Source organism: Crocuta crocuta, unplaced genomic scaffold, assembly GCF_008692635.1.
Source record: "Crocuta crocuta isolate KB4526 unplaced genomic scaffold, BGI_CrCroc_1.0 scaffold1161, whole genome shotgun sequence".
In the NCBI taxonomy this organism is placed as follows: Eukaryota; Metazoa; Chordata; class Mammalia; order Carnivora; family Hyaenidae; genus Crocuta; species Crocuta crocuta.
Window position 1 is genome coordinate 232261 of NW_027531894.1, and position 11590 is coordinate 243850.

At 62.8% G+C, this 11590-nt stretch overlaps 2 protein-coding genes across 3 annotated transcripts in view; both read right to left on the reverse strand.

The window, feature by feature from the left end:
• Nucleotides 1–2995, reverse strand: part of EPS8L2 (EPS8 signaling adaptor L2) — a 16751-nt gene extending 13756 nt beyond the window's left edge. Inside the window, exons 1-3 of the mRNA XM_077773381.1 lie at nt 2907–2995; nt 338–434; nt 175–230 (exon numbers count right to left, since the gene is read on the reverse strand). Coding sequence (XP_077629507.1) covers nt 175–230; nt 338–381 — 100 coding nt within the window. The 5' untranslated portion in view covers nt 382–434; nt 2907–2995. The remainder of the gene's footprint in view (nt 1–174; nt 231–337; nt 435–2906) is intronic.
• A 1705-nt stretch (nt 2996–4700) lies between these two features.
• Nucleotides 4701–8680, reverse strand: TMEM80 (transmembrane protein 80). Of its 2 annotated transcripts, XM_077773379.1 has the most exons (4): nt 8567–8680; nt 7789–8158; nt 7402–7494; nt 4701–5747 (listed from the first exon to the last, which is right to left on the reverse strand). In XM_077773379.1, the coding sequence occupies exons 2-4, from the start codon at nt 8129–8131 to the stop codon at nt 5542–5544; spliced, it is 642 nt and encodes a 213-aa protein (XP_077629505.1). In that variant the 5' UTR covers nt 8132–8158; nt 8567–8680; the 3' UTR covers nt 4701–5541. The 2 variants fall into 2 exon arrangements, with proteins under 2 accessions (XP_077629505.1, XP_077629504.1); XM_077773378.1 differs by lacking the exon at nt 7402–7494 and having other exon boundaries at nt 8567–8649.
• Nucleotides 8681–11590: the final 2910 nt, after the last annotated feature.

Below are 11590 nucleotides of genomic sequence, written 5' to 3' on the forward strand. Positions count from 1 at the left end.
CTCTCTCCCTGCGGGGCGGGAGGGAGGGATCTGAGCAGCTGTTGCTTGATTAGGGTCCCGGGGCTTCCTTTGGGCACCCAGGGCTGACATGCCTCTCCCCTGGTGGGGGCCCGGCACAGCCTGGGGGGGGTGGAGTGGGCGAGACCCCACGGCCCAGCCGGGAGACTCACTCACCAAACAGGTCCTTGGCACTCATCTTGGCCACACCGTCGGACCGGCCCAGGCTGCCACTGCAGGGGAGGGGCCGGTGAGGGCGAGGCCCACACCGCACCCCTCCCTGGGGACTGCTCCATGGGTGGGGGTGGAGGGTATGAGTGCGTAGGGGGTGGGGACTCACTTGGCAGCACCGGGGCAGCAGCTGACGGACCCCAACTGGCTCATGGCGTCCTCGGTCGTGGCCGGCGATGAAGGCCTGTGTGGCCTGAGTCCAAGGCCTAGTGGACAGGGCAGCCGAGCTGACACCTCACTGGGGCCCGGCCAGTGGCTTTTGTGCTCTCAGGGCGGGGCCTGATCTCCTCCTCCTCCTCCCACCCCAGGTCCAGAGGCTGCAGTCCGGGTGTCCGGGCCAGACTCCCCAGTGTGCCTGGGCGGGGTGTCCTCAGGGAGCAGAGCCCCCTGCCTCCTGGATGTGGTGGGACCTCGAAGCCAGTGTCCCAGGTGTCGCACGTATGCCCCTATCTCACTCCAGACCCTTGGTCCTCCACAGGGCACCCCGGGATGGGCCAGTAGAGGGGTCCCACTCCTGAGACTGTCTGGGGTGGGGCTGCAGGGACTGGGGTTTCCGAAACGGGACTGGGGAAGGAACCACCTTCCAAGCAGAGGGAACGCACATTCAAAGGCCCTGAGGCGGGTGGGAGCCAACGTGAGAGGACAGCAGCACAGCATGAGACTGGACCTGGGATGGGGTTGGGGGAAAGGTGCGGCCCTGGGGACCCAGAACCCAGAACAAGCCCTCACGGGGGTGAGCAGAACCTGGTACCCCTCAGCCAGTCTGATACGTCCTATGGCATCTGTGCCCCCTGGGACCTCTCACAAGGCTGTCCCTCAGTATTGGGGGGCTGCGGGAGTTGGGAGTCATAGGCCAGGGGTGCTGGTACCTATGGGTGGGGAGCACCCTAGGACTTTCTGGTTGGGTCAGGTCGTACCTACAAGGAGGGCTTTCAGGAAGTGTGAGGGGTCTGGGGGCTTTGGGCTACCTCCTCCCATGTGCCACTGAGAGTCCTGACTCTCTCAGGACAGGTGGGAGTAGGGGCTTGGTCAGATTCCTCTGACCGTCTGTCCGTGGAGAATGTCCGGAATGCTCATGACCTCAGTGAGTGAGCCGAATGTTTGCTTAATGGGATTCCTGTCGGGCTGAGCCAAGGGCACTGGGCACGTGGGTCCAGGTACACACACACCTGCCAAAACCCAGGCCCCCGGGCACACACAGGCACACACAGGTTGTGACACACGGCCCCTCTCCTTGGGGAGCCTAGGCTGGGAACACTGTGGCCTTCGAGTCCCTGGAGCCGGGCTGGGGGCCTCGGCAGGGTCTGCCAGAGGGCTGATTCTGGGGGCTGGCATCTGGGTTGGGGAGCAGCTGGGGGAGGGGCGGCCCACAGCCGCACTCCAGTCAGCTGACCGGGGCAGGGGGCTGGGCAGTCCCACGGGAATGGGACAAAGCCTGGGGCCCGGGCTGCACTTTGGTTTTACTGCGGCCATTTTCCGGGTGCAAAGGGAAGGCCGAGCAGGGTGACTGGCTGGGCCGCGGAGGAGGCCCCAGCAGGGCAGGGAGGGTGGAGGCATCAGCCCCAAGTTCAAATTCCAGCTCGCAGCTGAGTGACCTTGGGGAGGAGTCGGTTTAAAGCCCAGAGAGAGCTAGGCGGAGCCCTGGAATGGGGGGACCCCCCAGGCGCTGGCTGAGCCCAGGTCTGGGAGCTTCGGGCTGGGGAGGGCCCAGCGGGGTTGGTAAGGAGGGATGAGGCCTGGGAAGTCTGGGTGGGGGAGGGGTGGGCTTAAGGCTCACTGGGGAGGCAGGCGCAGAGGACCCAACAGACGGGGGGTGTGGGGAGCGCTGAGCCACTGAAGCCCCGTTCTAGGCAGGCATCAGGAGAGACCTGGGGCAGGGGTCTGGAGGGTGGGGGCGAAGCGCAGAGGTGGGGAAGGAGAGACGTCATCAGCTGGGCCCTGGCTCCCAGCGGTGCTGGGGCCACCTCCACCCAGAATGGGGGCAGAGGTGGTTTTTGGGTGCACCTCAGAAGGACCCCGAGCCTGCCTACCCTCCTCCCTGCCACCAGGGACACCTTCATGCACAGGGGCCACTCGGGGAGGAGGGATCCGGAGTAGCCTCGGGTGGGGCACACGCAGGCCCCTGCAACACAGCACCCAGCCTCCTCCTCCCTGAAACTCCCACACCCCTTGACCCAGAGCCTGACCCTAGCCTGATGTTTCCCCTGGATTTCCTTCTGGCTCGGACACCCAGGAAGTGCCTCCTGACCTGACCCACAGGGAGCCGCTGGCTCACCTCCGGTGTCTGGCCGCCAGGGAGGCCCCAGCGTGTCCTGTGGAAGGGGGGTTTGGGGCCCCCTCACCGGAAGAAGGGGTTCTCTCCGCCAAGCCCGGGGTTGGGACCGGGCCGGCTGACTCAGGTGCCACCGGCGCCGCCCCAGGACCAGGCGGGACAGACCAGGCCGCACGGGACCGGGCTACTTGGCGGCGGGTTCGGCGCCCCGCTCTCGCACCCCGTTGCCCCAGGCGCATGGACTCAGGCCAGAGCCTCCAGTTTCACAACCACCTGGGGAAACTGAGGCCGAGACGGACCGACGTCCGTTCGCGGGACTCCTGGGTCGCTCCTTGGCCAAAGCGCCCGCGCGTGCCCCGCAGGCAGGTCGGGGTCCGCCGGGAGGGGGGACCCGTGGGGCGCTCACCTGCTGCTCGCGGCCCCGTGCCCGCGCCGCCGGTGGGTCTTCTGGTCCGCGCGTCCGTCCGCACGTCGGTCGTCTGTGGGCTCCTCGCCTGGGCGCCCGGGCTCAGGCGGCGGGAGGGACGCGCGGCTGGGCCGGGCCGGGGCGGGGCCGCGAGGAGGAACCTGAGCGGNGCGGAGCTGGGGCGCCCGCGGACGGCGGGAGGATGGGGAGCCCTTCACCCGCGGGGACGCGCTGGCTGCCGAGCAGGCCGAGGCTCTAAGATCCCCAGGGCCCCGGACCCCAGGACAGAATCTCCTCCTCTTCCGCTGGCGGGTGGGGGGGTGCTAGGGCCAGGCTTTAGTCTTCGAGTGGGTGTCAGAGGTATGATCGGAGGCCAGAGACCCCAGGGCCCTGCGCTGAGCTCCCCGGGCGGGAGAGGGCTCCCTCCTCCACAATTCAGGAGATCCTAGAGTCTTTTCGTGTAGCCCCAACCAACATGGGCGTCCCCTGAGGGGTGTGGGTGTCAGATGGGAGGGCGGGGACGCCTGTGGCCCATGCTGTTCTCTGGTGCCAGGGCCCAGAACAGGTGGGGGAGGGCACTCCCGGCAGCGCCCCCCTCCCTAGGCCCAGACCCCACCCTCTGCCCACCGCACAGGGCAGTCCTCCTGAACGGACTCCCAGGATGCCCCCTGCCCAGCCAGCTGGGGGGGGGGGGGGGAGGAAGTGGAGAAGGGGCAGAGGGCGGGTCGGGGCAGCAGTGGGCCCCCCCAGGCACATGCAAGGACCCCAGGGCTCTGGCTATTATTCCTGGGATGGTGTGGGGGCAGAAAAGGGTGCGTCAGAAGGCAGGGTCGCAGGGCAGCTGGCCTTTGTTTGGCAGGGACTGGCGGTGGAGTGCTTCCTGGGGAACCCCCTCCGGAAGGGAGGCACACTAGGCCCTGGACAGCCAGTGGCACTGCCTTTTCACAGGTCACCGGGACCCGGGGGGCGGGTCTCCCCACCTGCTGTCTGAAGCATCGCAGGTGAGCTCCCACAGGTGGGGCAGGAAGTGGCCTTCCTCTTGGGCGCAGCCCTGCCCGAGCCCTGGCAGGACCTGGCTTCCTGGTTCTCTCCCTTACTCTGCTGAGCACCGGGAGAGGGAGGCGCAGGCCTGCCCTCGTCCTTCCTGGAGATGGGGCCTGGACGGGCAAAAAGTGGGAAGGGCGGCACACGAGGGAGCAGCCGAGGTGGGCACTATAGCACTTCTGCAATGAGAGTCATTGTCCTCAGACCAGGACTGACCCGTCAGGAGGCAGCAGAGCCTGGAGGCCCAGGCTGGTTGGTGGCCATGTGGAACTGTGGTGCCCTCTGTGGACAGCTGGCTGCCACCTGTGTGTAAGGTAAGGGATGGGGGCGTCGAGAGCCCAGCTCAGGCAGGAGGTCATGAACCCTTGAAGGCCATGGGTGTCAGGCTGCCAGTGTCTGTGGGGGAGCTGGGTGGGCTCCTTCCTAAGTCCGCATGGGCGTCGGTGACATGAGGCTCCGCTGAACACTCGTGCCAGCAGAAGGGAAGTGAGGAGGGGGCGCCCACTGGTCCAGAGCAGAAGTTGGCAGAGCACAGAGGTCATGCTCTGCTTGTCCCTGGGAACGCCAGAGACCATGGGGGGGTGTGTGTGAGTGTGTGTGCGCGCGCTGCTGTGGCCTCTCGCAGAAGCCAGTCCCTGGGGGGTCCAGGAAGGGCCCTGAAGCCTGGCCTGGCTGCCTTCCGGGGGAGGCCTGGTTGGGGTGTGCGCTCTTGTGTACGGAGCAGGTGGGTGGCCTCAGGAGAAATTCAGCGAGGTATAAACATTTCTTTATTTCCACAAAACGGTAAAGAGAAAACATCCAGATATCCAAACACGTTACTCCAGACGTGGACAGTATGCAGTACCACCAAGTGAAGGGACCGGAGAGCGGGAGCTCAGGGTCCTTCTGGAGCCCTTACAATCTGTGAATGGGAAAAAGTCACAAACAGAATGTGTAGAACAGAGTGCAAACGTCCCTGGCATTTTAATGACTGAGGCTTGGGTGTGGGGGCACCGAGGCACCAGGCTGGGGCAGCGGAAGGTTCTCCGCCGCTGGCCCGTTCCCTGCCTCCCTCCCGTCAGTGCCCAGGCCTCAGCTGGCCCTCCTTCAGAAGCCGCAGCTGCGAAAGTCCCCCCAGACACCAGGGCCCACGGGCTCCCCACACCACCCCGGCCTGCGGCCTCGCACCCACGAGGGAACCGGCTGGACATGGCCAGGAGGCTGCTTCTCCTGGGAGGGAAAGGTGGTTTGTGGCCACAGCTCCCTCCTTTCCCAAGGACCTCGTTGCCCTTCTGGGTGTCGGATGTCAGGGCAGCTACTGAAGGGAGATCCTCACCAGCCAAAAATGGGCAGATGTTCCCAAGGTCCCCAGGGAGATGGCCGGGCAGCTCCTGACCCTTCCCGCAGCTGTTGCCAGCAACTCCCCCGGCTCTCTCTTCTGCCCTGGGCTCCCGACCACCCCCACCACCCACAATTCCTAAACCACTCCAAACCATCCAACCTCCCCACACCGGCACCCTCCGCATCCAGCAATGGGGGAGGGGGCGGCCGAGCTCCCAGGTGGGGGCTTCTGTGCGGGACGGTCAGGCCCGGAGAGGCGGGCGCTGCCCGCCTAGCTGACAAACGCAGCAATGGCCACCAGCTGCAGGACGGCCTCCAGGCCGTGGAGAGCCAGGAGCGCGGCGCTGAGAATGGAGTCGGCCCGCAGCACCAGGGTCTGCCAGAGCAGGAAGTGGGTGGACAGCAGGGCGCCGCCTGCCGTGAGGACCAGGCTGCCGGCCAGCGGCACTTCTGCCTCCATCAGGTTGCCCTTGGTGCCTGGAGAGCGGAACACATAGACGAGTGGGGGCGGGGCTCCAGGACGCCTGCTCTGACCCACCTGCACCCAGGACGGCCCCGAGGCTGCAGGGAGGCCAGAGGCCAGCTCATACCCGGACCCAGGGCCGACGACGCCAGTAGAAGGTTCTGCTGTGGCCACCACATCATTCAGTCGACGTCAGAAAGCACAAAGGCAGCGGGGTGGGGTGTGTGTGTGTGTGTGTGTGTGTGTGTGTGTGTGTGTTCTACCCGGTGAGGATAAAAACCAAGTGCCGCTGTAATTTCTGAGCCTTAGTCTCTGGGTCAGTTCTAGGTGGGAGAGGGAACTTGGTTTTCTAAAAATGATCTCAATTGCTTTCTGACACCTTTTCCTNGTGTGTTCTACTTGGTGAGGATAAAAACCAAGTGCCGCTGTAATTTCTGAGCCTTAGTCTCTGGGTCAGTTCTAGGTGGGAGAGGGAACTTGGTTTTCTAAAAATGATCTCAATTGCTTTCTGACACCTTTTCCTAATTCCAAGTGGACTGAGGAGATTCTGTTTAAAATTTCCAAAAATATTTCACCCTGGGCTAAGGCCAGTTCTGGAAAGTCTCGTGCACGCTTGTAAAAACATGGCATTTTACAGACAAATGGGTCATAGGAAGCGCTGACCCCCGGCGGCCGCAGCTGACTGCAGGTGCTCAGGGCGCCTGGGCAGGGACAGGCGGACAGGTGCCCGGAAATCCCAGCCCCATCTGCCACCTCCCGGGGGCATGGGCTCATCTGTGGTGGCCCAGGAGACCTGCTTCTATCCACCAGTCCGGGGTCTGATGATGAGGGCATGTGCCTGCTATCCCCTCCCCGGGGACTGGGTGCTGCTGGTGGACACGCACAGGCAGGATGTGCTGATGTGCAAGGGCCCGCAAGTGCCACTGCATTGGCTCCCTCCACTCTTCCAGTGGAGGGACCATTTCTACACACATCAGCAGAGCACATGCGGTGTGAGCCCCTTTTAGAACACAGATGTGCTGGTTTGTGTGTGTGTGTGTGTGTGTGTGTGTGTGTACGCGCCTGTGGCCATGAAGGTAGGAGGGACGAGATGGGGCTGGGAGCCATGAGCACCCTGTGTGGCGAGCCCTGGCTGGAGCAGGGTGGGCTGGGGTGGGCTAGACAGCAAAGCTCACGCTGTTCGAGAATGTAAATGGGGAGCTGGCTGAGGGCACCTGCAGTGGCCTGGACTGAGCAGGCCGGGTGCCCTCTTCCCCCTCCAGGCTCCGTCCCCTGGAGAACACTCCAGACCCACCCCTACAGACTGTGGAGGCCGATAAGAGAAGGAAGGTGGTGAGGTGGAAATCTGGGGCTCCTGAGTCAGTAGGCTGAGCTGGGGTCCGATCTTGGTGCTGGCCGTCACCTTGCGGCTTGTACAGGACATGCTCCCAAACGGAAGTGTCTCTCCCCAGGATGCCGCCAGTGTTAGGTCTCGTGAGTAAAGCTTCTGAATAAACTAATTAATACTTAAAGGCGTTGTAAGGCAAGCTTGCAAAGCATGTGCTTAAGCGGTTGACATCAAAAGTGTCTCTAAGAACCACGTTATAAAAGATGGATGTCTGAAGGTTCTCAGCATGTACGCTAGTGATTCTGCAACCCTAAGTACCACGGGGTCTCCAGCCGACTCACCCAGGTACAGCCGGACCGCTTCCAGAATCCCCATCAGAAACAGCAGAGTCAGGTCGAGGGCCAGATAAGGACAAGGATAACTGAAAACCTGACCTGGAGAACGGGCAACAGAGCGGGGCTCCAGTTACGGGGGGCAGGGGCGCCTCCTATGTGCCTCTGTGATTAGGACGCCTGGGTGGCTCAGTCAGTGAAGCCGCCGACTTCGGCTCAGGTCCTGACCTCGCGGTTTGGGAGTTCAAGCCCTGCGTGGGGCTCTGTGCTGCCAGCCAGCTCAGAGCCTGGAGCTGCTTCGGATTCTGTGTCTCCCTCTCTCTCCCCCTCTCCCCTGTGCACGCTCTGCTCTCTCTCTCTCAAAGGTAAACATTAAAGAAAAAAAAAAGGACTCACTTTTATATACGATCATCAGCAGTGTAGCCAGGAAATACAGGGCGCAATACGCTGCACTCAGGTAGAGCAGCACCTGCAGGGACACCGACGAGAGCTGGCCAGCAGTTAAGGACTCGCAGACCTGAACACAGGGCGAGCTTCGCCCCATCTTCGCAGGTGCCCGAAACAGGCAGGTCAAGTGTAGGCACCTGCGGGTGGCCACGGGGACCCGGCCAGCGGCTCCCTGCCTGTGGGGGCTTCTGCCCATGCTCCTCCAGTGTTGCAGACACCCTGGCCTGGGGCCAGAGGGCTGGGCTCGTCCCTGGTGACTGCAGGCAGGGTGGCCAGGCTTCCCTGGGGGCATCACCCTGATCTGGGCCCAAGTTACAAACTAGAAAAAAATGAAATCTTTTCATTTTCTTCACAAAAATATATTCTTTTTGGGGCGCCTGGGTGGCTTAGTCGGTTGAGCGTCCAACTTTCGCTCAGGTCATGATCTCGCAGTTCGTGGGTTCGAGCCCTGCGTCGGGCTCTGTGCTGACNCACTTCATATCTATTTGTGGTAAAAGGACTCTAAATATTGAAACAGGGGGGTCTTCACCCTCCTGCTCCAGATGGGAGGGGGAGGGCAGGCCACCACCCACTCAAGGTGCAGGGCCAAGAAGGGGGGTGATGGCGCCAGCATGCTCCGTGGAGAAAGTCCTAGAATTTTCTATATCTGCTAGTGAATGCCCCTCCCACTTAAACGTGGAATTTCTACTCAGAACTTATAGAAAAGGTGGGGGCAAAAAGCAGAAACCTGGAGCTGACTTCGTGAGTCCGGCAAACCGGCCCCCAGGAACCGTGCTGCGGGGGCCTGAGGCGCGCTGGGGGCACGTGGGCACGGCAGAAGGATACCACGGCGGACGCAGCTCTTCCTAGAAGAGAAAGGACCCGTCAGGGAGGCCCCGGGTGCAGCCTGGAAGCTTTCCTGGGCCATTTCCGATGCTGACCCAGGACCCTGGCTCCACTCTTTTGTCCCGTATTTACAGAAAGAAACATTTATCTGGGCCTGTAGTTGCCCATCCGAGGACCTGACGCTGGCTTTTCAGAACCTGAGGCTGGGGCAGAGAACGTACTTGGGCACTCAGCGGTGGAGAGGAAGCGAAGGCTCCATCCACGGCCGAAGTCAGGACGGCCGTGACAGGGTGACAGGGAAGGACAGCGCCCTGGTCAGACAGACGGAGGACAGCTCCTCTCATCTCCTGTGGTTTCTGTACATTCACCGCGTGGACAGAACTCGATGGAAACCTCTTCTGACTCGGGGGACAAATCTTTGTGTAGCGGTGAGACACTGCTTTCCCTGGGGTTTCACACATCACCCCAAATATCCCTCTGACACGGATTTCCTAACACGGGAACCCAACTTCTTTCACTGGTGTGGCTCCTGGGCCTTTTCCCACCACGGCAGCCACAGGTCTCACTCCTAGGAGGGGGGGGGGGTCTCAGTATCACAGGTGCTGAGTATCTCTAATCATTCCGTCCAGTGTATCCTGCCGCGGATTTCCTGTCTGAAGAGGCTCACACTGGTGGCACATTTGTGACATGTAGAAACCTCAGCAGTGACTGCGAATTTGGCAAGCTGACCCTACAGGAGGCCTGAGCTATACCGCGGGCAGCAAGCGGGCCAGCGACAGGCACCAGCCCGGCTGGTCCCTCCGGCTCCCCTCCCCTTACGCCTTGGTGATCTGGTAAGCAGATCCGGGCTCACGGGGCAGGGGTCCTAAGTGGGTCAGCGCAGAGATTCGGAAGTCAGCCTCAAGGAGAGGCAGCAGATGCGGCCGCCGGGAAGCCGGGGGAGGGCCCGCGGAGCTCGGATCATTTATAAACTTGCATCACGTTACAGGCGGCGAGCTCTTGAAACCCAACCTGCTCGTTTCCAGGCTCTAGCTAAAGCCGGCTGCCTCTACTCGCCATTATTTGGGTGGATTTCATAGTAATTGGGGTTTTCCTCCCTTCTGATTCTTCTCTTGAAGGTTGGCTTCAGATATTTGGAATCTACTTGCCGGCTAGCCACTGTTACGGATCAGGAGTGTGGCGGCTCACGGAAACAGTGCTGTACAAAAACCTTCTGTGATTTAAATAACTAACGTTAAAGGTGGCTATCACCAGATGGGCTGCTCTACGGATTTCGGACCTACAGGAGCTCATTCTGACAAAACACAGCAGTGGCTTTTAGGACCTAACACTTTTTGTAAATGACTGAAATAACAGTGTGTCTCTGAACAGGCGTGTCAGAAGTACACGTGGAAGTAAAAGGAACAAACGTGCCCCCTGCCCCGAGGTGACAGACAAGGTGTGCACAGAGATCCTGTTCCGCATAAACCTAATTTTTCACCAAATGAAAACATGTCTCCTCAGCAGCGGCCGTGCACCGGGGTCTGAGGAGCGGGCTGGCCTCAGCACAGACTACAGAGGCCACTTCTGTGGAGGACTTGCTGCCCAGCGCACTCCCTCCTCTGGCTTCCCCGCAAGTAGTTTCTGACAGCTGAGGTGTGGAAAGCGGCTTTTTGATGCCAGCGAGCCTACAGTAACACAGCCCCATCCCTCGCTCCCACGTTTTTTTATTACCCAAGCAGCGCACCCAACAGCTGCTGTTTACTGGGTAGTCAGCACTTTAAATGACAAAGCGATGGGCACAGGCCCCGGCGACCTGAGCAGGACGCACACGGAGAGGAGGTGCGCCCACCTGTGTGCCAGCTGGGGGTGGTCCACAGCGAGAATAACAACTCGCGTGACGTTCCAGGAACCAGCGTCAGGGCGGTGTGTGCGACTGGAGCACACGCCGGCTGGAACCCGCTCTCCCACAGGGGCTGCGACACGGCCCAGCACGCCGTCCTGGACACGACGCCGCGGGCAATGGCGACCTGCGGGCCCCTCTAGCCCCTGGGCCCGAGGACAACCTCCTGCCTCCGCGTCACCGCACACAGGCCCCTTCGCTCTGCAGAGCGCGCAGCCGCTGCGCAGGGCAGCGTGGCGGCTCCGGCACGGGTCACACTGCAGCCACCCGGGACCTCGGCCCGCCCCGCGCGCCCGTGACCCTGCACCCCCTGGCCTGCCCTCGTCCCCTGCCGCCACGACGCGCACTGCGCAAAACGGGGGGCTGGCCGCGGGACGTGGCGGGGCCGGGGGGGGGAAGAGGCTCTCAACGGGCCCCGGGCCTNCCATCTTGCCGCCCGGCCCCGCCCGCCTAGTCCGCCGCGATCCCGGCAGTCTCTCGGCTCCGCGCTATTCGCGTCCCTTCGGCCATTTTCGCTTCTGCTCCCGAAGGGGCCCGACCGCCCGCGCTTCGGGAGTTGATTCCGATCCGCGGCCGAGGCCCCGATCAACCCGTCCGGCAGCGCTCGGGCACTTTCGTACAGGAGGAGGCGGAGAGCCGAGTCTCGGGAGTATCCGGGCTCGGCAACGTTCGGCTCTGTTCGGCTTCACCTCGGACGGACTCGGCTCCCGCTCGAGGCGGGGGCGGGCGGAGCCTGCGACGAAAGGTTCTCTTGGCCCGGCCGCCCTGCGTCGGAGGCCGGCGAGATTCCGCCCCACAGTCGGCGACCCTGTGGCGGGGGACGACGGGTGGCGCGGCCTCGTAGGCGCTGAGGAGGGGGTAGCGCAAGGCCGCTCGGAAGCCTTCGTGCAGCCTCGGACCTGTTCGGACAGACTCGGCTCCGCACTTCGGGCCGCTTCGGCCCTCCTCGGTTCCGGACTCTTGGCAGTCGGCGGGGCTCGACTGGGCCGCTTCGTGCCGGTTCGGCCCCTGTTCGGGCAGTCTCGGCTCGCCAGAGCCGTAGGC

Coding starts and splice junctions, on each gene's coding strand:
- TMEM80 (XM_077773379.1), bottom strand. CDS start 8,131: ATGCCCCCAGGGAAGCCTGGCCACCCTGCCTGCAGTCACCAGGGACGA. Junction 7,495..7,788: donor GCTGATGATCGTATATAAAA/GTGAGTCCTTTT, acceptor CCCGTTCTCCAG/GTCAGGTTTTCAGTTATCCT. Junction 5,748..7,401: donor AGCGGTCCGGCTGTACCTGG/GTGAGTCGGCTG, acceptor TCCGCTCTCCAG/GCACCAAGGGCAACCTGATG.